Source organism: Mus caroli, unplaced genomic scaffold (genome assembly GCF_978045245.1).
Source record: "Mus caroli unplaced genomic scaffold, Mus_caroli_1 scaffold_11, whole genome shotgun sequence".
In the NCBI taxonomy this organism is placed as follows: domain Eukaryota; kingdom Metazoa; phylum Chordata; class Mammalia; order Rodentia; family Muridae; genus Mus; species Mus caroli.
The window spans coordinates 123,006,571-123,032,891 of NW_028227266.1; the positions used below are offsets into that span (position 1 = coordinate 123,006,571).

General features: G+C 38.4%; 1 protein-coding gene across 1 annotated transcript; it reads left to right on the forward strand.

Annotated features, from left to right (window-relative positions):
• Window positions 1-4,542: 4,542 nt before the first annotated feature.
• Window positions 4,543-23,411, forward strand: LOC110301497 (uncharacterized). Its single transcript, XM_085828225.1, has 7 exons — window positions 4,543-4,664; window positions 5,375-5,538; window positions 6,069-6,171; window positions 13,235-13,297; window positions 20,910-21,036; window positions 21,237-21,297; window positions 22,295-23,411. The coding sequence occupies exons 1-7, from the start codon at window positions 4,662-4,664 to the stop codon at window positions 23,403-23,405; spliced, it is 1,632 nt and encodes a 543-aa protein (XP_085684351.1). The 5' UTR covers window positions 4,543-4,661; the 3' UTR covers window positions 23,406-23,411.
• The last annotated feature ends 2,910 nt before the right edge of the window (window positions 23,412-26,321 follow it).

Below are 26,321 nucleotides of genomic sequence, written 5' to 3' on the forward strand. Positions count from 1 at the left end.
TGAGGAATCAGAGTGGGGAGTTTAATACTAGGCAGTTCATTGACACCATATTTGAAACACAGTACAATTTTGGAAAAGATTTCCAGGGAACAATCAGTCCAATACCAAATGCATAGTAATGCTTAAGGTGTGACTACATAGGAATTCTTTTACAAAGTCTATGTGACCCTGAGGGTGGGTTCCATAGCCAAAAGGCCTAGAATTTAATGTGCACTCTAACCTATAGCATAGAGATGAACCAGCCATAAAATATATATGGCATCTCCCCTAACGATGGGTAATAGTCTAGGGAAGAGCCTGGAATAATCATTCTGGAGAATGGGTAGGGTCTGGCTGCACAGATAGCAAAGAGGTCACCAGATCATTAACAAAATGTACTCCCAAACTTTTGAATTGAATGCAGGTATTTTATCTCCTTCATTGAGAAGTCCCTGTGTGTTTGACATTCCTTGTTTTCCTAGTGATCTGTGGGAGCAAGGACATTTGTGCCTTCAACATCCTGTTGCTCATTAAAGAATAGAACTCTCTTGTAGGTGGGAAAATTAGCAAAGATGAGTTCTGTCTTAGGGTTTCCATTGCTGTTAATGGACACCATGACCAAGGTTACTTTATAAAGGACATTTAATTGGGACTGGCTAACAGTTTCAGAGGTTCAGTCCATTATCATCAAGCCAGGAAGCATGGCAGCACACAGGCATACATGGTGCTGGAGAAGGAACTGAGAGTTCTATATCCTGATCTGAAGGCATCCGGAAGGAGACTGTTTTCTACAGGCAGCCAGGAGGAGTATCCCATTTCATACTGGGCAGAGCCTAAGCATAGAAGCCTTAAAACCCACCCCCACACTATATTCAACAAGGCCACGCCTCCTAATAATGCCACTCTCTGGGCCAACTATATTCAAACCACCACAAGTTCCATCTTTGGCTATCCAATGCAATGTGGTCAGTCCTGAAACCATATACATGCAGCCAACAGAAATGGAATCAGCTGTTGCAGGATATTTGATCACACTGTGCACACTGAGGCTGTGTTATTTACTGGAAAAACCTGTTTTCTAGTTGTGATGTGGTTCAACCCTAGCACATACCCTTGATCCAAGAGCTTTCTGTTTATTGTAAACAAGAATAAAGCAAACTATAGGTCAAGGGGCAGAGAAAGCAGTTGACAGAGAGTGAACAAAGAAAAAAAGACAGAGAGAGTAGGAGGAAGTCAGGAAGACAGAGAGATGCACAGGAAGTAGAAACATTCAGTTTGAAGGTTTGTTAGAAACAGAGTGGAGAAGGAAAACTCTCTTTTCCTTTTTGAACATTGACTGAAGATGAAGGACAGAGAAATGCTGTGTGCTTTCTCTTCATCTCTGAGCTAGCAGGCTTTCACCCCAGCATCTGGCTCCAAGTCTTCATTGGTAAAAATCAAACAACTAAGATTTTGTTAAAAACAACACTCAGCAAGTTTTATTCATATATCTGAGCATACTTATTCACAATACTTAACAAGGAAGAAATTGGTTGGGAAGAATTTGGGAAGTTATGAAGAGAGGACAGGAGTGGGGAAAGTGAAACAATATATTTGAATTAAAATATACAAAAATAAATTTTAAATAAAAAATGACTAGAGAGATAGCTTAGCAATTAAGAGAAATGGGTATTGTTACAGAGAACACAGGTTACATCCCCAAAAATCACATAGTAGCTAACCATTTGCTGAAACTCCAGTTCCAGGCATCTCCTGCCTTCCTCTGGCCTCTGTTAGTACTCTACAAAGATGCATGCAGACACACACACACACACACACACACAAATAAAAACAAAGCTTAAAAATAGAATTTTATATAGTGAAGTCAGCCCTAAGACAGAGAGCAGTCAAAGCTAATTAAAATGAACTCCTTCTAGTCTTGATTAAAAGTAGTTGTGGCCTTCCTCTGAGACAGCCTGCTTAGAGGCTAAAGCAGCCTTATTGTGAGATTTGAATATCTAAGCAAACTGTTCTTCTAAGAACAGTGCACAGTGCTAACAGGTGACTTTTCCTTGATGTTTTCTGAATTTGTGTTCTCTGTCTTTGTATATGTGAGGATTGTGGCATTGATACCTCTATCTGTTACATCATGCATCATGATTGGCAGGTCGCATTGACTCCTGAGAAATCTACTCTCACAGTGTCATTTACTTGCTTTTCAGCTAAGACCTTGTAGTACATGGTGAACACTCCAGAGGCATTTCTGTTCATCATTTTATAATTTACATATGTTTTTTGCTGACTTTGAGCTAAGAATGCCCTTAATATCTCTGCTTTGACATTGTGACCATGTTCAGCAGAGGATTTGACTTAACATTTATAGGAATAGGAAACCCTATTTGTGAACATATCCAGACTCCCTCAGTAAAATCCCTGTGCTTCCTTTGTTGAAGAAAATTATTGCTTTGGAAATGACTCCCATGCTCTCCTTGTCTACCATAGGAGAAAAGTCTTTCTCAGCTCTTCTGTCTTGGCTATTCTGGACTACAGCTGGAATTAACTGAAACCCAAAAGTTGGATACCATGGAAAATTTTCCTTAATTAGAGCTTTTGAAGTGGGAAAACCCTTCCTTAATCTGGATCTTTTCAGGTGCTAAAATCCAGCTTTAATCTAGGCCACAGCTTCTGGTGGCAGCTGCATATACAAAGGACAGTGAAGATGGTAGCTCTTTCTCTTTGTCAGCTTGCCCTACCTCTGGCTAGCAAGTTCTTTTCCTTTTCCTTTTCCTTTTCCTTTTCCTTTTCCTTTTCCTTTTCCTTTTCCTTTTCCTTTTCCTTTTCCTTTTCCTTTTCCTCTCTCTCTCTCTCTCTCTCTCTCTCTCTCTCTCTCTCTCTCTCTCTCTCTCTCCCCTTTCTCTTCTCTTTCTCTTTCTCTTCCTCTTTCTTCCTCTTCCTCTTCCTCTTCCTCTTTCTCTTTCTCTTTCTTTTTCACCAAGCCATCTCAGTCAGTCAACAGGTTCTCCAGCGTAGGAGCGAGGACAGAAAAGAAAGACAATTAGACAATACTGCAGCATGACCTCAGTCAATTCTGAGACTGAAAGCAGGTTTTTTTTTCCAATTCGCTTTTATACCATTTTAATTACATGCAAGTAATAAGGGCAAGAAGTACAATAAACACAAATAGTTAAGGAACAAGCAAAGCAATAAGCAAAGTCCCGTGATCACTCCTGTTTCCAAGGGCTTATCAGGATGACCAAAATTTCTGACCCTACTTCCTTGTCCAAGCCCCAAATCAGATTTTTGCCTGAAGCCTACTTCTTTCGTTCCACCCTGAAATTAGATTCCTGCCTGAACTTATTTCCGTGCCATGGCCTAATGTCATATTCCTACTTGAAGCCCATTTCCTTGTTCTTGGCCAATGTCAGATTCCTGCCAAGCAGCCCCAAAAGCTCCTCAGAGTTTTTCTTTTTCCCTTCCCTTCCCCTTCCCCTTCCCCCTCCCCCTTCCCCCTCCCCCTCCCCTTCCCCTTCCCCCTCCCCCTCCCCTTCCCCTTCCCCCTCCCCCTTCCCCCTCCCCCTCCCCTCCCCTTCCCCTCCCCTCCCCTCCCCTTCCCCTTCCCTCCCCCTCCCTCTCCCCCTTCCCTTCCCCTTCCCTTCCCTTTCCTTTCCTTTCCTTTCCTTTCCTTTCCTTTCCTTTCCTTTCCTTTCCTTTTCTTTTTCTTTCTGACATTAGAGTCCATGTCTTCAGAATTCTGGTATATGCCGAAACATCCAGCAACAATGGTAACTTAAGGATCCACTACTGGATTCCTTAAGTTACCATTGGCAGACAGCCATTGGTGAACTAGGTGACCCAGAGCCTAGAGACATTCTAATAAATCCATTTTCTACATACATATAGATTCATTTTTCCAGGTATGTTCATCTAAAGAACCTTTACTAATGCAACTTTCTTTTATTTTTATTTTGTTTTGATTTTAAACCTTCTCACCCAGGAAGATATGCTGCTAACAATAGTGTTCACCAGTGCCATCTGTTTCCTGCTTTTCTTCCTGCGTCGTCTCATACCTACCACATGAGAAGTATCTGCACTTTATCTAAGGCCACAAAACAAAACTCTTGTTTCCTAAAAATCTCTTTTTAATTGTTAATATTCTGGGCACCCTTTTACTTGTGGAACAGATTAATAACTCCACTGCAAGTTCAGTAAGGAGCTATGCAAGCTATCTACCTTGATTCCAGGAGGAAGAAGTGACAGGCATGCCCCTAAATTGACCTTTAGAAGAAGAGGAGGAGGAGCAGGAGGAGGAGGAGGAGGCAGCTGAGTCACTGAGGCTGAAGTGGTGGAGTCTCCCCAGGGCTGGGTGGGAAAACAGTCAGGTAGGCTATTGGAAGACAGGCACAAGTGCTATAGAATGCAGCCACTGCAGATCTGGAAACATTTTGTCCTTGGTCGTGAAACCTGAGCCAGAAAACAGTATGCTGTGTTCCTTTAAGACACTCAAACACTAAGGGAGGTGTTCATGGTCACTCAAGACTCACTGGCCAATCAGGGCCTCCAGGCGGATCTGCTAGTGAGGTGACAAGGAGAGTTTTTCCGGGTGCCATGTTGCAGGTTCCCTGTAGCTGAGCAGGCTTGAGCGGTTGGTTCGGTGCTCTGAGCCCTGCTGCTGGGTGCTGTGAGGCGCGCTCCGAAGTTGCGACATGGTGAGCGCTGGGTCACTCACTGCCGATAAAGAGGAGAAGCAGGCAGCTGAGCCTCTGGAACTGAAGTGTTAGGCCCTCCCGGAGGCTGGGTTGGAAAACAGCGGGCTGGCACAATTACTACACAGTGAGCTTAGGGTCACTGCAAGCAATGGGGAGGGGCAGGCAGTTGATCCGCGGGAGCTGAAGTGGGTGGTAAGCAGCCTCCTGATGCAGCAATCTGTAAGATCCATTGGGATTCCAGACACTTCCTGGACCCGGTAGTGTCCTCTGAATAACTTCACTGTGGGGCTTGTATCTACGGCAAAGCATTTAGAACAGGAACTTGTGTGTAGAAACATCATTGTCAGGATGCCAAACTTGGAAAGCCCCGACTTCTCTAGTGTCTTCTACAAGTTCTGCCCTTAGCATTTAACGTTTAGTTGTAAGATCCATTTGGAGTTAATTTTGTGTAGATTGTAAAAGGCATCTCGTGTGTTGAGTAGCATTCTAATATTAATCTGTGGATGTAGAAAACTAGGATTGATGATGAAAGGATAGGAAATAGTAAATGGCGACAATTAGAATTTAGCTGAGGGAGGAAGGACTGCCTCTAAAACACCCCACAGATAAGTAGTATGCCAACCAGGCATGATTTATTCACCAGGATTGTCCAGACATTTGTCTCCAAACCATAACAAAGGAAACAACTCTGATTTACAATCCGCCACTAGGTCCATCCTCATATCAAAGAGCAGGCCTCTAAGAAGCTTTTCAGAGAGGGCATTACAGGGTCACAACCAACACTATCTCTGCTGCCCAGTGCCTGGAAGACAGTCCTGCAACTTCTTTCAGGCTGGGCCCTGACTGGTCAGTGCAAAGGAGAAGACACCAGTGAGTGAGTGTCCTCCAACCTCCCTGGGTTTTGGGGTGGGGGATTACAAATAAAGAGGGACCTGTGTGGGCTGGAGACATGGCTCAGAGGTTAGAGAGTACTGACTGCTCTTCCAGGGGTCCTGAGTTCAATTCCCAGAAACCACATGGTGGCTCACAACCATCTGTAACGAGATCTGGTACCCTCAAATACAGGCATATATGCAGACAGGACACTATACATAATGAAATATATATATATATGTGTGTGTGTGTATATATGTGTGTGTGTGTGTGTATTTTAAGGGACCTGTGTACGAACTAAGTTCGCTGACAACTTTTGAAGCTGGTCACAGCTTAGAAAGGAACAGGGAGGAAGGAAGGAGAGAACTTTCCTGCTTTGTCAGTAGTTGGCATTTGCAGTGAAAAGTGTGGTAATCAATTTTAGACAATCAGTAAAATTTCAAACTGGTCATTTTGGGGAGTTCACAGGCCAGGGCAATTGAGAATCTGGATGAGAAACTGAACTTATTTCTAGAAACCAAATTTCTGTAGTTTCACTAGTTCATCCAGCACAGAAAATCTGGACAACCTGGTGTGGCTATGCATAGCAGAAATGCTATTTTTCCTGTGTGAAAATGCACAACCTCAGAGAAAGGTATGAATAATTCTTGATGTGCTCTAATACATATGTCTAGCCCCTGAAGAATGGTGGATCATAAAGCCTAATTTCAACTTTTTAAAATAATTTTTAGGATTATAATTAAATCATTTCAACCTTCTCATTTTTCCTACCATTAAGTCTCATGCCCTGAAGAAAATAGCTGAGGTGCCTATTTAACAAATCAAAGCAGAGCTGGCTGTCAGGTTCCCCAGCATTCCTTAGTCCCTGTCTGTTACAGGGTATGCCTGGCAGACCCCACCCTCTAGCCCAGGGGTTAGTCTGTCCTTCTCCCAGCTGCTCTTCCTTATGTAATCGAGCCATTTTAGTTACCTGGTTTTTTTCATCTATCATTTTACCCTCCTGGCCTCTTAAGTCTAGCTACCGACTCTGCCTTTCACCCTTTCCTCACGTGGCTCAGGGTCATGTCCACTCTGGACTCTCCCAGATGCCCCTGCCCTGGCTATACTCTCCCTTTTATCTATAATAAACTTTCTACCCCATCATTCCTAGGAGCTGCCGTGTCCTTTCCTATTTATTTATTTATTTATTTATTTATTTATTTATTTTTCTCATTTACCTCCCAACTACTGCTCCTTGCTTTCAAATTCATGGCCACTCTTTGCTTTAATTGTGGTTACTATGTGATTTGACTGAAGTTTAGCTATAGGACTTCCCAGCTATGAGGTAGAGATGGCTGCACTATACATTCTGTCTGTAATGATATGTGCACATCATGGACCCTGCACCTTGAAGATCAACAGGAAGTGCTCTGGGACACTGGAGAATTTTACTAAAATACAAATTTCCCAGACTAGGGCTCTGTCTGTCCCTACAGTGGGAGGGCAGAACTGAGAAGGCCTCAGCTATCTGAGTCATTTGATCTCTGATCTCCAGTAGAGGAGCTGCTACTGTCTTGGGGCCCAGTTGGCTGGTACTCTGAGCTAATGAAGAACTCTAGGCAGGCCTAGCAGTCAGGAGCACCAGTGGGCAGTAGCTTGCAGGTTCTTTCTCGAATTCTTCTCTGATGTAGCTGTAGGAAGCTGTGAGGGAGACCATAAGCCATGCCATGATGAGTACATGGGCCAATATCTCCAGACCAGGAGGAGCATGTCTGCTGAGCTATCAGAGTCTCATCTGCTTGGACTGAGATGGCCTGTAGGTGAGACTCTGGTTCCATTAGTACATGTGATGACCTGGGAATCTTACTCTTGGGGTGGGGAGACTGCAACCCTAGCAGTGGAAAGCTGTGGTGCAAATAATATTACTAACCAGAATGCACACACAGGCATTGCTTTTGGTGTACAGTTGGAAGACAGATTGGAAAACCAAAGGTCTGGTTTCTAGAAAATTTGAAACTCGCATTCCACATTCAGTTTTATGTGATAAATTTTATGAATAGTTTTGAAAGTAGTTGAAAGGAGGTGGTGGGGATCATCCTTCAGCTGTACTTGATCAGAATCTTCTGCCACCAGGCACAATGGCATGATTCAAGGAAATTAAATTTTAAGGTGCAAAATGAGTTTCTGAGATGCAGAGTTTTGCTAGGTGTACATGATGATGGGTAGGTGGGTAGGGCAACTTCTGTATCTTGTGCCATAGTTCATGTGACAGGAAGTAGACATTAAATTATTCTTTAACGTGATTTTGTGTATATGCTTCAGTGGGGCTGGGTTTACCGGAAACCACAAGGGGTCATAAGAAGCTGCAGAGCAATAGCCCACTTTTCTGATCACTTCCATTTCCAAAGAGAGTTCTAGTGCATGGGACCTCTATGTTTGGGAGATCAGTAGTAGCTGGAGGGTAAGAAACACAAGAGTTTAAGGGGTCACTCATAGTAGAGTTGTGAAGTCTGTGTTTAATTTCTTATACACACACAATCAAATGCACTTGAAATTAGTTTTAAGAAGTATCGGAATTCTCATGCTCATTGCAGTTATATTCATGGTGGCCTAAATATGAAAATAATCTAAATGCTCATTTGTTGAGGACAAGCTGGGTGCCTTAGGAGGACACTGTTCTAAATGAATGAAGACAATACCAATGGTTAAAGGATTATAGACATTTTTCTTAATTTTTATATTATTTAAAGACATCTATGTCTTTTTACTGGGGAATTGAGTCCATTGATGTTAAGAGATATTGAGGAAAAGTGACTGTTACTTCTTGTTATTTTTGATGTTAGAGGTAAACTTATGTTTGTATGACTATCTTCTTTTGGGTTTGTTGAAAGATTACTTTCTTGCTTTTTCAAGGGTGTAGTTTCCTTCCTTGTGTTGGTGTTTTCCATCTATTATCCTTTGTAGGGCTGGATTTATGGAAATATATTGTGTAAATTTGGTTTTGTTATGGAATATCTTATTTTCTCTGTCTATGGTAATTGAGAGTTTTGCTGGGTAGAGTAGCCTGGGCTGGCATTTGTGTTCTCTTAGGGTCTGTATGACATCTGCCCAGGATCTTCTAGCTTTCATAGCCTCTGGTGAGAAGACTGGTATAATTCTGATAGGCCTGCCTTTATATGTTACTTGACCTTTTTCCCTTACCACTATTAAAATTCTTTTTTTGATTAATGCATTTGGTGTTTTGATTATTAAGTGATGGGAGGAATTTCTTTTCTGGTCCATTCTATTTAGAGTTCTGTAAGCTTCTTGTATGTTCATAGGCATCTCTTTCTTTAGGTTAGGGGAGTTTTCTTCTATAATTTTGCTGAAGATATTTACTGGCCCTTTAAGTTGGGAATCTTCACTCTCTTCTATACCTATTATCCTTAGATTGGTCTTCTCATTGTGTCCTGAATTTCCTGGATGATTTGGGTTAGGATCTTTTTGCATATTGCATTTTCTTTGACTATTATGTCAGTGTTTTCTATGGTATCTTCTGTACCTAAGATTCTCTTTTCTATCTCTTGTATTCTGTGGGTGATGCTTGCATCTATGACTCCTGATCTCTTTCCTAGGTTTTCTAACACCAGGGTTGTCTCCCTTTGTGATTTCTTTATTGTTTCTATTTCCATTTTTAGATCTTGGATGGTTTTGTTCATTTCCTTCACCTTTTTGATTGTGCTTTCCTGTAATTCTTTAAGGGATTGTTGTGTTTCCTCTTTAAGGGCTTCTAAATGTTTACCTGTGTTCTCCTGTATTTCTTTAAGGGAGTTATTTATGCCCTTCTTAAAGTCCTCTATCATCATCACCATCATCATCATCATCAATCATCAGAAGTGATTTTAGATCTGAATCTTGCTTTTCCAGTGTGATGGTGTATCCAGGACTTGCTATGGTGGGAGAATTGGGTTCTGATGATGCCAAGTAACCTTGGTTTCTATTGCTTATGTTCTTATGCTTGCCTCCTGCCATCTGATTATCTCTAGTGCTACCTGCCCTCACTATATCTGACTGGAGCCTGTCCTTCCTGTGATCCTGGTTGTGTCAGAACTCTTCAGAGTTCAGCTGTCTCTGTGATCCTGAGATCCTGAGTGTGTCAGAGCTCTTGTGAGTCAAGCTGCCTCTGGGACCCTGAGATCCTGGTGTGATCAAGTCCCTCTTATTGTGGGCTTGTTAGAGCGCCTAGGAGTGGAGGTTCTTATGGGTGTTGTGGGACTGGCTATGGAGTTAGAGACATAGTCTGCTCAGGGCACACTCCTGGGAGTGTTAGAGGGCCTGGGAGTGGAGCTTCCTCTGGGTGTTGTGAGACTGGCTGCAGAGTTCATGCCCAAGGTCTGCTCAGGGTATGAGCAGACCGATTATAATCCAGCAGGTGGATTGTAGACTTATAAAAGACTTTCACAGTCAGTACTGTATCCACTACAAAACATCAAGCAATTACAGCTTAGGCAGTTTCAACAAATCCACATCTTTCTCTGTTTTTGTTTATTAATTATTTTATTGGTTTACATTTCAAATGTTGTCACCCTTTCCGGACTCCCCTCCACAAGCCCTCACCCCTTTGCTTCTCAGAGGGTGTTCTCCCACCTACCCACCACTCCTGTCTCACCTATCTATGATCCCCCTTCTCTGCGGCATCAGGCCTCCACAGGACTAAGCACCTGTCTTCTCAGTAATGCTAGATAAGGCAGTCCTCTGCTACACATGTAGCAGGAGCCATGGACTGTCTCATGTATAGTCTGGTTGGTGGTTTAATCACTGGGATCTCTGAGGCATCCAGTTAGTTGATACTGTTGTTGTTACTATGGGGTTGTGATTCCTTTCAGTTCCTTTAGTCCTACCCACTAACTCTTCCATTGGGGTCAGTCAAATGATCGGCTGTGAGTATCTGCATTCTGTCTTAGTCAGCTGATGGCAGAGCCTCTCAGAGGACAGCCATACCAGGCTCCTTTCTACAAGCATATCTTAGTATCAGCAATAATGTCAGGGTTTGATGTATGTGGATGGGATGGATCCCAAGGTGAGGTGGATTCTGGATGGCCTTTCCTTCAGTCTGTGCTCCACTTTTTTGTCCCTGCATTTCCTTTAGACAGGAACAATTCTAGGTTAAAAATTGTGAGATGTGAGATGTGGGTGACCTAATCCCTCAACTGGGGGACATATCTGTCTACTGGAGGTGGTCTCTTCAGGTCCTATCTCCCTGCTGCTGGGCCTTTCAGCTATGTCATCTCCCCTGGGTCTTGGGAGCCTCTCACATGCCTGGCATCTGGGACTTTCTAGTGGTTTTCCCCCTCATTCTCCACCCCCCACTGCTACCTATTTCCCTTCGTTCTCCTGGGCCTCTGGACTTCTCTCCTGTCTCTTCCCATACCTGATCTTGGCCCTCCTTTTCCCCTCTCTCTTCCCTCTCCCAAAGCTCAAATATAAGTGGATCAAGGACTTCCACATAAAACCAGACACACTGAACCAATCCACTTTTTTCTTCCATTTGATTTTAATGTTTAATGCACTCTTATTTGTCAGATTGGTGTGAGAACTTCAGCCATCTTATCTACACTACAGATAGCAAAATAAAATGAAGGGCAGAAAGAACACAAAATCTAGCTAAAAAAAATCATATTCAAAGAGTTTTTCAAACATTTTTAATTGGTATGTGGAGAAGAAAAATTAAATATCAAGCTTTTGTAGCAAGAGGTGTTCCAAAGATAATGAGCAAATGTGCTATCATAGTTTACTGTAAAAATGCAGACATTTGTTTTATTTGGATAATTTGAGAGATTTCTGCCAATGAGTTATGCTGCATGAAAAAATTAAAAAATGGAGTTAAACAACAGACTGACTTGTTTTGTTTGAATTTAAACAATGACAATAAATTATAGTTTGACAAAAATGTAATAGTCTGAGATAAATGACTCATCTCTTCGTTTTCTTGTAATCAAATAATCCACCTTAGATAGTGACATTTTTATCTTTGCTTTTGAGAATGTGTATAGACGTTTAATTTTTTATATATGTTTGTATGTATTGAGTATATAATATAGCAATACTATATAACATTATATATGTAGTTCTATTATTTGAAAACTAACACAAGAAAATGATCTGGGTTTGTGACCTTCATGATACATATTTCACATTGTGGAGAGCATAACTTTTGATTTCACAGATGTATACAGGGCCAAGAATGAGCTTGTCATAAACTCCTGTGTGATGTTCACCCATACAGAACGAGAATTATATCTGTCAAAATCATGCTTTTTCCCTGTTTTCACTATTTCACTTCTTTTTGTCCATTATTACTTTTCTTCTTTACATTTTTCATTTAAGAAAAATGGAATTAATGTTTTTTAATTGGAATAGATTCTTGTCTCATATAATATATTCTGACTACTGTTTCCCCTTGCTCCACTCCTCCTAAGTCCAGCCTACTCTCCGTGTTCCACAGATCTACTCCCCTTCCTCTATTTTCTCTTTAGAAAAGAGCAAGACTCTAATAGAGGATAGCCAAACAAGACCAAACAAGATACAAAAAGACAAGGCAATAGACCTCATATTGAGTCTGGACAAGGCAACCCAATAGGAGGAAAGAATCTCAAGAGCGTGTGAGAGAGTTAAAGCTATAGCTTCTGTCACTGTTGGGAGTCCCACAAAAACAGCATGCTAACAGCCATACTATATCAGCAGGGGACCTATTACATACCCATGCAAAACTCTATACTTGCCACTCTGAGATTTTTGGCCATCCAGGTAGTGTAAGTGACAGGTTCTCTCTCATAGTGTAAGCTTCAAGTTAAACCTAACATTGGTTTGCCCTCCAAGAAGTTGGGTGCCACCATTCCCCTGCATATCTTGCAGGCAGGACAGATTTTAGTTTGAGGATTTTTAGCCAGGGTTGATTCCAGGTTTCTCTTTCTGTAGGCTGTTCCTTCTCACCCCAGAGACTAGAACCCATGGGTGGGGTCTCTAAGTCTGCATCTGCTTCACCTCTCTACATCCAGAGAGCTGTGTAAAAGTTGTCTTCAGCAATGCAGCCCTGCTGCCAGTTTTCAGAGAGTATCCTTCTGTCCTAGCATCATCCTTGGTTATTTAGGGATCTCCATGGGATCTCCGCTGCCAACAACTCAACTGAATGTGACTCAGTCTCAGCACGGGGAATATGCCCTGCTTGGCTATAAATGATGGCAGTTCAAACTCTGTATTCTTCATTACTTAGTTAGGAGTCCTAACTAAGGTCACCTTCTTAGATTCCAGGAAGTTACTAGTGTACTAGGTCTCTACACTAACCCCAAATGCCCACTAATTGTAGATATTTCTCCCTGCACTCTCTCCACTTTCACAACTGATCCCTTTCACTCCTGTCCCCAATCACTTTCAGTCCACTCACAGAATCTATTCTATTTCTCATTTCCAAAGAGATCCATGCTTCTCACTATAGCTCTCCACTTTACCTATACTCTCTGAATCTGGATTATAGCTTGATTATCATTTACCTAATAACTGATATTTGTTCAGAAGTGAATACATACCATATTGGTGTGTCTGGTTCTTGGTTACCTCATTTAGATTTATTCTAGTTGCATCTATTTTCCTATAAATTTCATGATGTTATTTTTTTAGCAGCTGAATAATACTCCATTGTGTAAATATATGACATTTTCTTTATCCTTTCTTCTGTTTAGGGATATCTGGATGGTTTACAGTTTTTGACTATAATGAATAATTACTATGAACATAGTACTCAAGTAAGTGTCCTTGTGTTAGGATGGAACTTTTGGGTCTAAGCCCAAGAGAGGTATAGCTGGGTCTTGAGGTATACCGAGCTTTTGGTTTTTTTTTTTTTTTTCTGAGGAATCACAATATTGATTTCCTATCATAGTGGTTGTATTAGTTTGTGTTCCCACCAGCAATGGAGGAGTGTTCCCCTTACTCTACATCTTTGCCAGCATGAGCTGTTACTCATATTATTGACCTTAGCCATTCTGACATGTGTAAGATGAAGTCTCAGCAAACTTTTCTGCATTTCCATGATGACTAAGATGATCAACATTTGTGTTTCTTAGCCATTTGAGATTTCTCTATTTAGATCAGTACACTATTTTTATTTGAATTTTTTTATTCTTTATACATCTAATTTCTTGAGTCCTTTATACATTTTGTATATTAAGTCTCTATTGGTTGTAGAGTTGGTAAAAATCTTTTCTCATTCCTTTACCTATCTCTTTTGTCCATTGACTGTGATATTTTACCTTACAGAAGCTTTTAAGTTTCATGAAATCTCATTTATTAATTGTTGATCTTAGTGCACACACTATTCATGTTCTGTTCAGAATGTTGTCATTTGAGCCAGTATAGTCATTCGAGTTATTCCCCACTATATCTTTTCTCAGTTTCAGTGTGTCTGGTGATATTTTGATGTCTTTGAGTTTTGTGCAGGATGATGAATATGGACCTTTGCAATTCTTCTACATGCAGAGATATAGTTTTATCCAGTACCATTTGTTGAAGGCACTGTCCTTTTTCCATTGTGTATTTCTGGACTCCTTATCTAAAATCAGGTGTCCATATGTAGATGGAATTATGTCTGGGTATTCAATTCGATTCCATCGATCAATGTGTGTGTGTGTTTTGCCAATATCATGCAGTTCTATATTGTTCAGGATTTGTTTAGCTACCCTGGGTTTTGGTTATTCCATATGAGGTGGGAATTTTCTTTCAAGGTCTATAAAACAATTGTTTTTGAATTTTGATGGGAACTATGTTTAATCTGTAGATTGATTTTGGTTGGATGGCCATTTTTACTGTTTTAATCCTGCCAATCCAGGAATAGCAGAGATTTTTTTTTTATATCTTCTGATATATTGTTGACTTTCCTTCTTCAAAAACTTGAAATTTTTATCATACAAGTCTTTCACCTTATTTTTAAGAGTTATTCCAATATATTTTATATTGTTTGAGTGTATTGTAAAAGGGGTTGTTTGCTTGATTCATTTCTCAGTTTGTCATTTTTCTATAGGAGAGTTATTGATTCTTTTGAATTAATTTTGGATCCAGCCACTTTTCTGGATGTGTTTTTCAGCCTTAGGAGTTTAGTAGTGGGATTTTTGGAGTCACTCATGTATACTATCATATCATCTGCCAATTGGGATACTTCAAGTTCTTCCTTTCCAAATTATATCCCTTTGGTCTCTCTCAGTTGTCTTTGCTCTAGTTAAAACGTCAAAGACAATATTGAATAGATATGGACAGAGTGGAGAGTCTTGTCTTGTTCCTGATTTTAATGGAACTGTTTTGAGTTTCTTTCCATTTAATTTGATGTTGTGTATAGGCTTGCTGTAAATTTCCTTTATTATGTTTGGGTATGTCCTTTGTATCCATAATCTCTCCAAGACTTTGATCCTGAATTGGTGTTGAATTTTGTCAAAGGCTTGGTCCATGTCTGATGAGATGATCCTGTGACTTTTATTCCCTGTCAGTTTACTTATATGGTGGATTACATTTACTGGTTTTCGTATGTGGAACCATGCTTGCATCTCTGGGATGAAGCCTACTTGAACATTTCTGTTCTTTGATTAAGTATTGATTACAATATTTTATTGAGTATTTATGCATCTAGGTTCATGAGGGAACTTGGTCTGTAATATTCTTTCTTCGTTAAGTATTTATTTGCTTTGGGTTTCAGAGTTGGTGTTAAGTCTCTCTTTGAAAGTCTGGTTGAATTCTGTACTAAACCATTAAACCTTGTTATGCTTGTTTTGGAGGTTTTGTCCCCCTTTTTTAGCTTGGGAGTCTTAATAAATTCTTCTATTTCACTAGGGGTTATAGATCTACTTAAATTGTTGATTTGATCTTGATGTAACTTTGGTAAGTAATGCCTATCAAGATATCCATTTCTTTTAGATTTTCCAATTTGGTGGAGTACAGGTTTTTTAAATGTGTCCTTATGATTCTCTGGATTTCTTCATTGTTGTGTCCTTTTCATCTCAAAGTTTTTTAATTTGCATATTCTTTCTCTTTTACTTAGTTTGGATAAAGGTTTGTCTGTTTTGTTGTTTTTCCTAAAATCAGCTGTTTCATTGATTCTTTTAATGCTCTCTTTGTTTCTGTTTAACTGACTTGTGCGCTCTTTTGCTGTCTTCTCCTCATAGATGTGCTTACTTCTCTTTTTTTTTCTAGAGCTTTTAGGTGTGCTGTTAAGTTGCTAGTAAGAGATCTCTAAATTTTTTAAATGTATGCACTTAGTGCTATCAACTGTCCTCTTATCACTACTTTCATTGTATCCTGTAAGTTCTGAAATGTTATTTATTGATCTTCACTGAATATTAGAAAGTCTTTAATTTTTTTTCTTTATTTCTGTCTTGACCTGTTTTTTCTTCAGCAGAGAGTTGTTCAGTTTCCCTGAGATTTTAAGCTTTCTGTTGTTTCGCTTGTTGATGCTGTGCAGCTTTAATTCATGGTCGTCTGATGGGATGCAGGGGATTCTTTCTGTTTTCTTGTGTCTGTTGATACTTGCACTGTTTGAGTATGTCATCAATTTTGGTGAAAGTTCCATGACTTGCTGGCAAAAGGGTATATCTTTTGTGTTTGGGTAGAATCTTTTATAAATATAAGTTGGGATCATTTAGTTTATGATATCAGTTAGCTAGAGCATTTCTCTGTTTTGTTTTTGTCTGCAGGGCCTATTGATTGATTACAGTGAGGTATTGAAGCCTCCCACTATACAGTGCTTGAAGATCAATGTGTGATTTAAGCTGCAGAAGTGTTTCATTTACAGCAGTGGGTGCTCTTATGTTTGTGGCATGGATGCTAAAAATTTAAATGTTATCCTGGTAGGGTTTTTTTTTTTTAATGAATATATAGTATCCCTCCTCATTTCCTTTTATTAATTTTTGTTTGAAGTCTGTTTTCTTAGATATTAAAATGGCTATCCCGGCTTGATTATTAGGTCCATTTGCTTGGAGTATCCAGGCCTTCCTGGAGGTGGCCCACTGTGTTTGCATGGTGTATGATTAGGTGAGTTCAGTGGCATGGTTCCAAAGAGATTTCATCTCAGAATTGCTTCTTACAGCTGATATGCCTTTCCTATCATTATTAATTAACCTTCCCTGTGCATTAGTCAACCCTATTGATCAGATTTCCTGCAGATCAACATAAAAATGAACTTTCATGAATTAAGGCTGTTTAGATGAGTCAATTATTCTATAGAATTCCTGATTTGATTCAAATAATTTTAGGAAGAAAGTTTTAAGAAATAGTCTTAGTTGCTTCACTAGAAAGATATAACAAAGTTAGAATCAAGAATAGGGTGTGCCCACTTCTCATAATAGTAAGTAAAGATTGTATAATAAGAAATACCATGAGCTTTCATAATTACAGTAGAAAGAGAAATAGACTTAGGACATATTTATATTCAAGAAAAAACATTTAGGTACAAAGATAAAGTCACAGTTATGCACTATGATAAGGCCATGTAAAAACTGTTGCTTTGAACTTATAACAAGCATATTATAATGAAACACTGTCTTGAACTTAATATCAGCATCCTTTTGTAACTCACATTTTATGTACCATTTTATCTCTGAGGTAATTTTCTAAAGAACTTTTTGTCTAAGAATGTATAAAAAGAGATAAAGTTGTCTAAGAAAGCCAGAGAAAAAGAAATAAAGTTGTTGGTTGGATGGTTTGGCTTTGGGAGCTCTGTCCTATCCATACGTGTGTGTGTGTGTGTGTGTGTGTGTGTGTGTGTGTGTGTGTGTGTGTAAAAATGCACTAAACAAAGAAAGAATTTTAATAGTGGTAAGGGAAAAAGGTCAAGTAACATATAAGGGCAGGCCTATCAGAATTACAGCAGACTTCTCACCAGAGACCATGAAAGCTAGAAGATCCTGGGCAGATGTCATACAGACCCTAAGAGAACACAAATGCCAGGTGAGGCTACTATACCCATCAAAACTCTCAATTACCATAGACGGAGAAACCAAAGTATTCCATGACAAATCCAAATTTACACAATATCTTTTTACAAATCAAGCCCTACAAAGGATAATAGATGGAAAGCAGCCACATAAGGAGCAAAACTACACCCTTGAAAAAGCAAAAAAGTAATCTTTCAACAAACCTACACAAACATAATTCCACCTCTAACAACAAAATAACAGGAAGTAAAAATTAGTTTTTGTTAATATCTCTTAATATGAAAATTAATATCCTAACATGAAAATAACATATCCTAATCGGTTGAAATTCACAAATATGAGGAATTAGAAATTTATTGGCTGTTATCCAGTGGTCTCTCTAATTTGGTAATTGGAGAAATAGGTCCAATATTGTACAATCCATGGACACTTTCTGCTTTTTTGTTCATGACAGTGTCTTTCTGTGTACCACATAATGGTCTTGACATTGTGCTTCTATTTCAGCCTCTCTATTATTAGAATAGCTTATTTGATATTTTAACACTATACTGTGGTTTTCAGAAGAGCTTACATATGTCAGAATTATTTATACAGCCAAGAGAAACATATACAATTAATTTGGGAGGTAGTTTGTAAGAGAACAACAAAAAGTGAGACTGAATATTTTGCTTGATATTTCTAATTATTACATCAATTTTGAAGAAGAGGAACTTATAAGTCACTCTTTTTCTGAGATGAATGCTTTTCAAAATCATTACAGTCAATGAACCAGAATCTTAACCTCACCTAATGTCTGTGCCACCCTCTAAGCAGAACCATTGTTCATTGAAACAGTTGATGAATGACCTCATGGATAGACCATCTCAATACACGCACCCATTTTTTAAATGAACGTAACCTCTTCCCTGTGGGCTAAGAATGAAGACAATAACTCAAGTCAAATAGCTTTGACCATAACAGGAAATCTGTATCCAAATAATCCTGTCTACAATTCATTCCTTGGTGCAGCAGAACTGTCAACTCTTAGCTTAGCTACTATGGAGGTAAAATCCTTTGATGATATGAGGTCATTGAAGTACAGCCTTGTTACAATGAACTCCAGTGTCTAAAAATTGTTCATGTTTTGGATTTGTACCACAGTAAGAGCCAAGATTTTAAGCTCTACTAAAAGCAAAACAAACAAACAAACAAAAAGACTTTATCTATTTATGTTCATTTAATAACATGTCCATCATTTAAAAAATTGGTATAAAAATATACATTGTGTTGAATATGATAAAAAAGAAAGAGAGAGAGAAAGGAAGGAAGGAAGGAAGGAAGGAAGAAAAATCCACAGAGAGTTAAAGAGAAAAGAAGCCAGCAGTTTTCAGTCACAGAATAAGCAAGAGACTGTTAAGTCTACAGAAGCCATCAGCAAGCATTCAGTATAGAAAGCGAGAAGGCCAGAGACCACCAGTCTTTAAAGCTACATCCAATGCTTTGACCCAATTCAAACCACACCAGGCTGGGCTGGTTCATGTCATTAGAGGTAATATCTAACATTGATATTGAGCAACATTGTTCAATATCAATGATGTTGGGAAGATATAACTTGTTTTCTGATTTTACAAGATGTGCTCAATTGATTGTCTTGAGTGTCAGAATAAACTTTGGACATTTGAACAGTGTACAGGCTATTAGCATCATTAAAATTTGACTCAATGCATTTTCTTAATAGGATGACCATGAGCCTCTAGTGACCAGGTCTGAATGTAGTTGATTAAATCAAAGACATCCTACATAGGATGATACCTTTGAACTCTTGTCTCTCCTTTGTGGCTTTCTTTGAGGAGCTTGTGGAAGTTTTTGTAGGAGGAACCTTTCAGATTCCTTATTGAGAATGGGATTTGAGTGTCTATAGACTCAACCCATGGCCTGAGTTTTGTGTGTGTATGTGTGTGTGTTTATTGTGTTGTGGTTGAATCTCCTCAGTCAGCTTCCTTCTCATGCTGCCACAGCCTTTACCATTATAGACTTTGTCCCTAAATCACAAGAGATACAATAAAAGCAATTGCTATTCAATGCTAAGCTAATTTGCTATTCTAGTGTTTTTTATATTTTTAATTTTGTTTTGTTTTTGTTTTGAAGACAATGTTTCTCTGTGTAGCCCTGGCTGTCCTCAAAGTAGATATGTAGACCAGGCAGGTCTTGAAGTTAGAAATTCACCTGTTTTGGCTCCCAAGTGCTGGGATTAGATGTGGGACAACATCCCTGGCTTTGTTGTTGTTGTTGTTTTTATATTATTAGATGGAATGTAAGTTTTTGTACATGTCAAACATATGCTCTTTTGCTGATCTTCATTCACATCTGGAATTTTGAAATTTGACAGAGTCTATTTCTCAGGATGGCTTTGTCAAATTTCAAAATTCCAGATTCATGACATTAATACTACCTGAGCCTTCTGAATCATTGTAGTTCACATATGTGATATGTTTCCTACATGTTGTGTTTGTTTTGAAAATTTTTTAATGAATATGAGTATTTTGCCTGTATTCATGTAGTCCTCAGGACACATATTCCTCAGGGCTCTGCCTCTCTGAGGCACTTCCATCATGGTTGTGCTAACTGGTGCACCACACTCCATGAATTCTAAAGCTATTTGCTGTTACTCTTCCATGGGCCTTGACAAAAGATGGCCTCAGAACTCCCAAACTTGGAATAGTGGATAGTTGTGAGCCCCTATAAGACCAGCAAGTGCTGTTAACTCCTGATTCATTTACATTGCTAATATTTTTATTGGTTTATTTGGTACTATTTAAACATGCATTCCCTTTTAGTTAAATCTTTATGTAACTATTTAAAATGGGACACTTCAGATTTCTGGAAGATGAATGCAGAAACACAAAGGATGTATGAACTTGTGTGAGTTCTTTCCATCTTTTTTGTTTGTTTGATTGATTTTTGTAGGGGACTCAGGGTGTTATGTATCTCTGGCTGTCTTTCACAAACCAGGCAAACAACTCAATGAGATACAACTGCCCCTGCCTGGAGAGTGCTAGGATTAAAGCCATGAGCCAGTACACCCAGACTGCCCATCATTTGTTGTATTTGTTAATTGTTCATACAATATCTCTGATGTGTGCTCAGTATGATCATTTTGCTTCTCTCTCTCTCTCTCTCTCTCTCTCTCTCTCTCTCTCTCTCTCTCTCTCTCTCTCTCTCTCTCTTTTGATTAGCATTTCTCCTGCAAGGCTATATCCTATTCAAAGGGCACAAAAATGACAGAGGTGAACCTTATTATATATTTCCTTCTACAATGACTTGGCAATTACATTAGAATTACTGTGTCAGGAAATAAGTGGGGGAAGCACCAGAATTATATGAATATATTGTCAATGAAGTATACATTTACAGTATTGCCGCTATCATATTTTCTGTTCTACACACGAATGGGATATTTTAGAATGCAATGACCTATGCTGATGTGCATGTGAATTTCACTTGGGAAGAGTGGGCTTTGCTGAATCCTTCCCAGAAGAGTCTCTACAAAGAGGTGATGCTGGAGACCTATGAGAACCTCACTGCTATAGGTAAGATAGTGGATTTTCGTTGACTTTTTAAAATAAGGGGAGAAATGTTTCTTTGTTATTGATGATCTTCTGTTATTTCAATTGAGAATGAGAAAAATGAGGTGAATAAATCAAACATTGTTCTAACGTTCACTGGATATAGTAACTTAAAATTTCCTTAATTTCCAATAATATATACATTTTTTGGTACTGCATTTTAGGCTACAATTGGGAAGACCATTATATTGAAGAACAATTTCAAAGTTCTAGAAGAGATGGAAGGTAATTTTCATGTGCAAGCTGATACAAATATAGCTCTGAGGAAATTTTACTCTGCTCTGGAAGTTCAAAGCCACAACTTAAACAACTGCTTCTTTAAGTATATCAAAATAAAGTCTTTCTTTACGTATATTAATGGTTATTATAGTCCCATAAATCTATGTACCTCAATGTCAGCTGCCTGGTTTAAGAGGCATTCTTCTAAGAAAGGAGACAAGGAAACAATGCCTTAACAGATATCACCATTTGAATCATAGCCCTATTAGAGCTATGCTGTAGAACTTCTGATCTGTATCACTTAAATATTTTAAAAAGTATACACTTAGAATAGGTGGTAAATATATCTTCAAAATAGTCTAATGAGCAAATAGTCCATAGTAAAGCTGGTATTACTTATATTCTTGTAGTAACATTGCTAAATGTAGTGAGAGGGGCAGTTTATGAGAGTCAAGAATTAGATACCTTAATCCCTTACCACATGTATGTGAGTAACAACAATCCAACTGTGTGAATGCAATGTGGAAACCTTTATTTTGTTATTCTCCTCTTAATGGGTATATCATATTTCACAATGTATACATACCATTGAGCCTAGGGATATTCAAAGAAACAACGTACCTCTTTCTCTCCCAGAAAAAATTAGAAGATATCTAATAGTTCCCACTTGGAGTAGACTTTCTAAATATGGTACAAGTTTACAATTTGATAAATCTCTTGGGTTCTTTCAGTTTTCTTCAAATATATGAAAACTTCATATAGAAAAAGAATGCTATAAATGTGAGCCATGTAATAAATGCTCTTACCAGCACAGGTATTGTCAAAGATGCCTAAGAACTCATAATGAAGGGGGAACACATTGAATGTAAACAAAGTGATACAATCCTAGAATCTGATTCCTCTTTACCATTAGACCAAATTATAATATTAATTCATACAGATAAAAAATTCAACAGTGTAATGAATGTGGTAAAGCTTTCACATGTGCCAATTATCTTTACAGGCATAAAAGAGGTCATACTGGAGAGAAACCCTATGAATGTAATCATTGTGGTACAGCCTTTGCAAGGCATGGTCATCTGCAAAGGCATAAAGGAACGCATACTGGAGAGAAACTTTATGAATGTAATCGATGTGGTAAAGTCTTTGCATGGAACTGTCATCTCCGAATCCATAAAAGAACACATAGTGGAGAGAAACCTTACAAATGTGATCAATGCGGTACAGCCTTTGCAAGTCATTGTCGTCTTCAAAGGCATAAAAGAACACATACTGGAGAGAAACCTTATGAATGTAATCAATGTGGTAAAGCCTTTACACAACACAGTACTCTACAAGTTCATAAAAGAACACATACTGGAGAGAAACCCTATGAATGTAGCCAATGTGGTAAAGCCTATTCACGTCACAGTCATCTCCAAAGACATAAAAGAACACATACCGGAGAGAAACCTTATGTATGTAATCAATGTGGTAAAGCCTTTGCTTATCAAAATAGTCTCCAGTATCATAAAAGAACACATACTGGAGAGAAATCTTATGAATGTAAGCAATGTGGTAAATTCTTTCCATGCCGTAAGCATCTTCAAATACATAAAAGAACACATGCTGGACAGAAAGGCTATGAATGTAACCAATGTGGTAAAGCCTTTGCTTTTCATAGTCATTTCCAAAGACATAAAAGACATATTGGAGAGAAACCTTATGAATGTAACCACTGTGATAAAGCCTTTGCAAGTCACAATAATCTTCAAAAACATATAAGAAGACATACTGGAGAAAAACCTTATAAATGTAATCTGTGTGATAAAGCCTATGCACATCACAGTCATCTCCAAACACATGAAAGAGTGCATACTGGAGAGAAACCCTACAAATGTAATCAATGTGATAAAGCCTTTTCACAACAAAGTTCTCTACAAGTGCACAAAAGAATACATACTGGAGAGAAACCCTATGAATGTAACCAATGTGGTAAAGCCTTTACATGTCACAGATATCTCCAAAGACATAAAAGAACACATTCTGGAGAGAAACCCTATGGATGTAACCAATTTGGTAAAATATTTGCACAACATAGTACTGTCCACAGCATAATAAAAGGAAATATTTGAGAGAAACTCTATGAATATAATGTGTGGTAAACCTTTGCAGGTCAAAGTCATTTTCAAAGGCATGAAAGAATTCATACTGGGGAGAAACCTCATGAATGTATTTAATATGGTGACACCTTTGCATATTTCTATAGTCTTCATCGTCATGAAAGTATTCCTACTGGAGAGAAATTCTATGAATGTAAGCAGTGTGATAAAGCCTTTGTGTTATGGATCCACTTAGATCCAACACAAGTCAAACACCAGATCAATGCTAATGACAAAAATTAATTGTAATAAAGCTGCTACTGATTAAGCAGGACCTTAGAACATATTCTGGAGGTGAAATGCAACCCATGTTATGGAGCTTTTAAGCTTGGAAAGCACAAACATCTGTGCCAAGTTACAGCTACATTTTTCTATCCATCAGCATTTAGGGATAATAGTTTTTGTTTTTGTTTTTTTTTTTTTTGGTTGGTTTGTTGGTTAGTTTTTTGGGTTTTGTTTTGTTTTGTTTTGTTTTTGTTTTTGTTTTTGTTTTGTTTTTTGAGACAGGGTTTCTCTGTATAGCCCTGGCTGTCCTGGAACTCACTTTGTAGACCAGGCTGGTCTCGAACTCAGAAATCCACCTGCCTCTGCCTCCTGAGTGCTGGGATTAAAGGCGTGCGCCACCATGCCTGGCTGATAATAGCTTTTCTTATGTGATTAATCTATGACAGTAGATACAAAATGCATGTTTTACAATCTAATCAATCATACCCATTTGTTCTTTTGTAATTAGGAACAGTTATTATGTTTGGGGGAACCAAAGATGGTAACAGATGCTGTAGTTAGGAACAGTCATGTTTTAGGGAATAGAAGTCATGGTTAGGTTGATGTGCTATGGATATGTATATATTATTTGATGTTCATTGCTTCTTTATGTTCATATTAGTTACCATTTGACAGTTCCCTTTAAAGTACTGTCTTCCAAGGGAACTATTTCAAGATGGTAATGTAATAGCAAAGATAATATAACAGCAATGAGATTTATTAATTTTTTTCTGTTGTTTGTGTGTAATGCGATTATTGGCTTTTAGGCCATGATGGATAGATGGAGACTGGAAAACAACTTTCTACTTTGACCATCTTTCTATTGTGATAAAGGTCAGGTTGCCAACTTTGCATACCACAGAAATTTTCCACTGAGCCAACTCACTGAGGTTCAAATAAGATTAATTGAAATATTCCATCTCTAAAATATTGTCTTCTTTTCAAATTGTAAACATATTGTCATCTAAGGATTGAGGAAAACAGGATGCTTATAATAATAAATTCTATTTGCAAAAGAAAATGATATACTACTATCATGTTTTGTTTTTGTTTGTGTTGTTTGGAGAATGTGTTAGTTTATTCTTAGGAGTGAACATTTGTCCATAACACTTTCTCAGAACCATAATTGATTGCCAAAAATTATCTCACTGGGTAAAGTGATTACTGCTAACCTGATAACCTGAGTTCAATGTCTGGGAGAACCATATTACTCCTACAGGTTTTTTTTCCTCTTATTTCTATACTTGGGCTATGGCATATGCACATATACCAGCACATACATAAATAATTTTAAAACACAAATGAAGGCCAATGAGGTTGTTTGAACCAAATGACTTCCTGTGTTTCATTTCTAGAACTCACATAGGAAAGTAGAAATTAGCCACCAGTAATTTCTCCTCTCACTGCCACATGAGCACAGTGGGACAGATGTATATACACAAAAACAGTTCAAACATTCTCTGAATGGATGAAATTAACAAAGCAAAGAAAATAACCAAATTAATGAGAACATATGAAATTATTTGCAAATTTAAATTATTATTGCAGAATTTCAAAAGGCATTACTACTCATCAAAACAATAATGGTTCCTTTTTAAATCTTAATGTAGCTTTCATTCTGAGATTCAAAGATAAGCAATTTTAAAAACATATCTCAGCTGAGTTTAGAGCTGCACCCATGTGACCCCAGCACCTGGGAGACAGTGGCAGGTTGATTTCTCTGAATTTGAGGTCAGCTTAGTTCACATAGTGAGTTCCAGACAGCCATGGTTATGTAGAAATATCCTGTCTCAAAAATTTCCAAAAAGAATTTCTCAAATTATGGGGGCTTTCCTAATATAATCCAACTGGACTCTGACTGATTTTAGCAATACCTCTTGTTATCTTTACTCATATTAAGAAAACTATGTTGGGGCTGGAGAGATGGCTTCGCAGTCAGGAGCATTGACTGCTCTTCCTAAGGTCCTGAGTTCAATTCCCAGCAACCACATGGTGGCTTAAAGAGATCTGTAATGGAGTCTGATGCCCTTCTCTGGTATGTCTGAAGAGAGTGATGGTGTACTACATACATAAAATAAATACTTTTTTAAGTTAAAAAAGAGAAAGAACTATGCTAACAGTGAAAATAAGTAATGTGGAGAGTCCATTTACAAAGAAATAGAAATCCAGTGATTTGTTCAATAACCATCTAGCAGGGACTTCATCACCTTCAAGTGATAGGAGTCAGAAGGAGTAATGGAGCATCTTCATCTTCTGCATTGGAAGCTGGAGAATTAGTAGTACTGCTCTTCTTGAGTACCCAATCTCAGAGCTACCTGTATTTCCAGATCCAGAGCATCTGTTTCATACATCTGAGCTCCTGGGATACAGTATATATAAACAGTGAAAAGACAAATGCATATGTAATTCCCTATTGTACAAAAAAGCTTTTCTTCATATATATATATATGTCATTTTTTAATACTAAAATTGATTTAATTTAGGTGCAGTAGTTTTACCACTGTGTATACAAAGTACATGCCAGGTATTCCTGGAGGCCAGAAGAGTGCCTGATCTCCTGAAATTGGAATTACAGACAGTTATGAGCTGTCTCTTGGGTGCTAAGAATCAACACTAGGCCCTGTA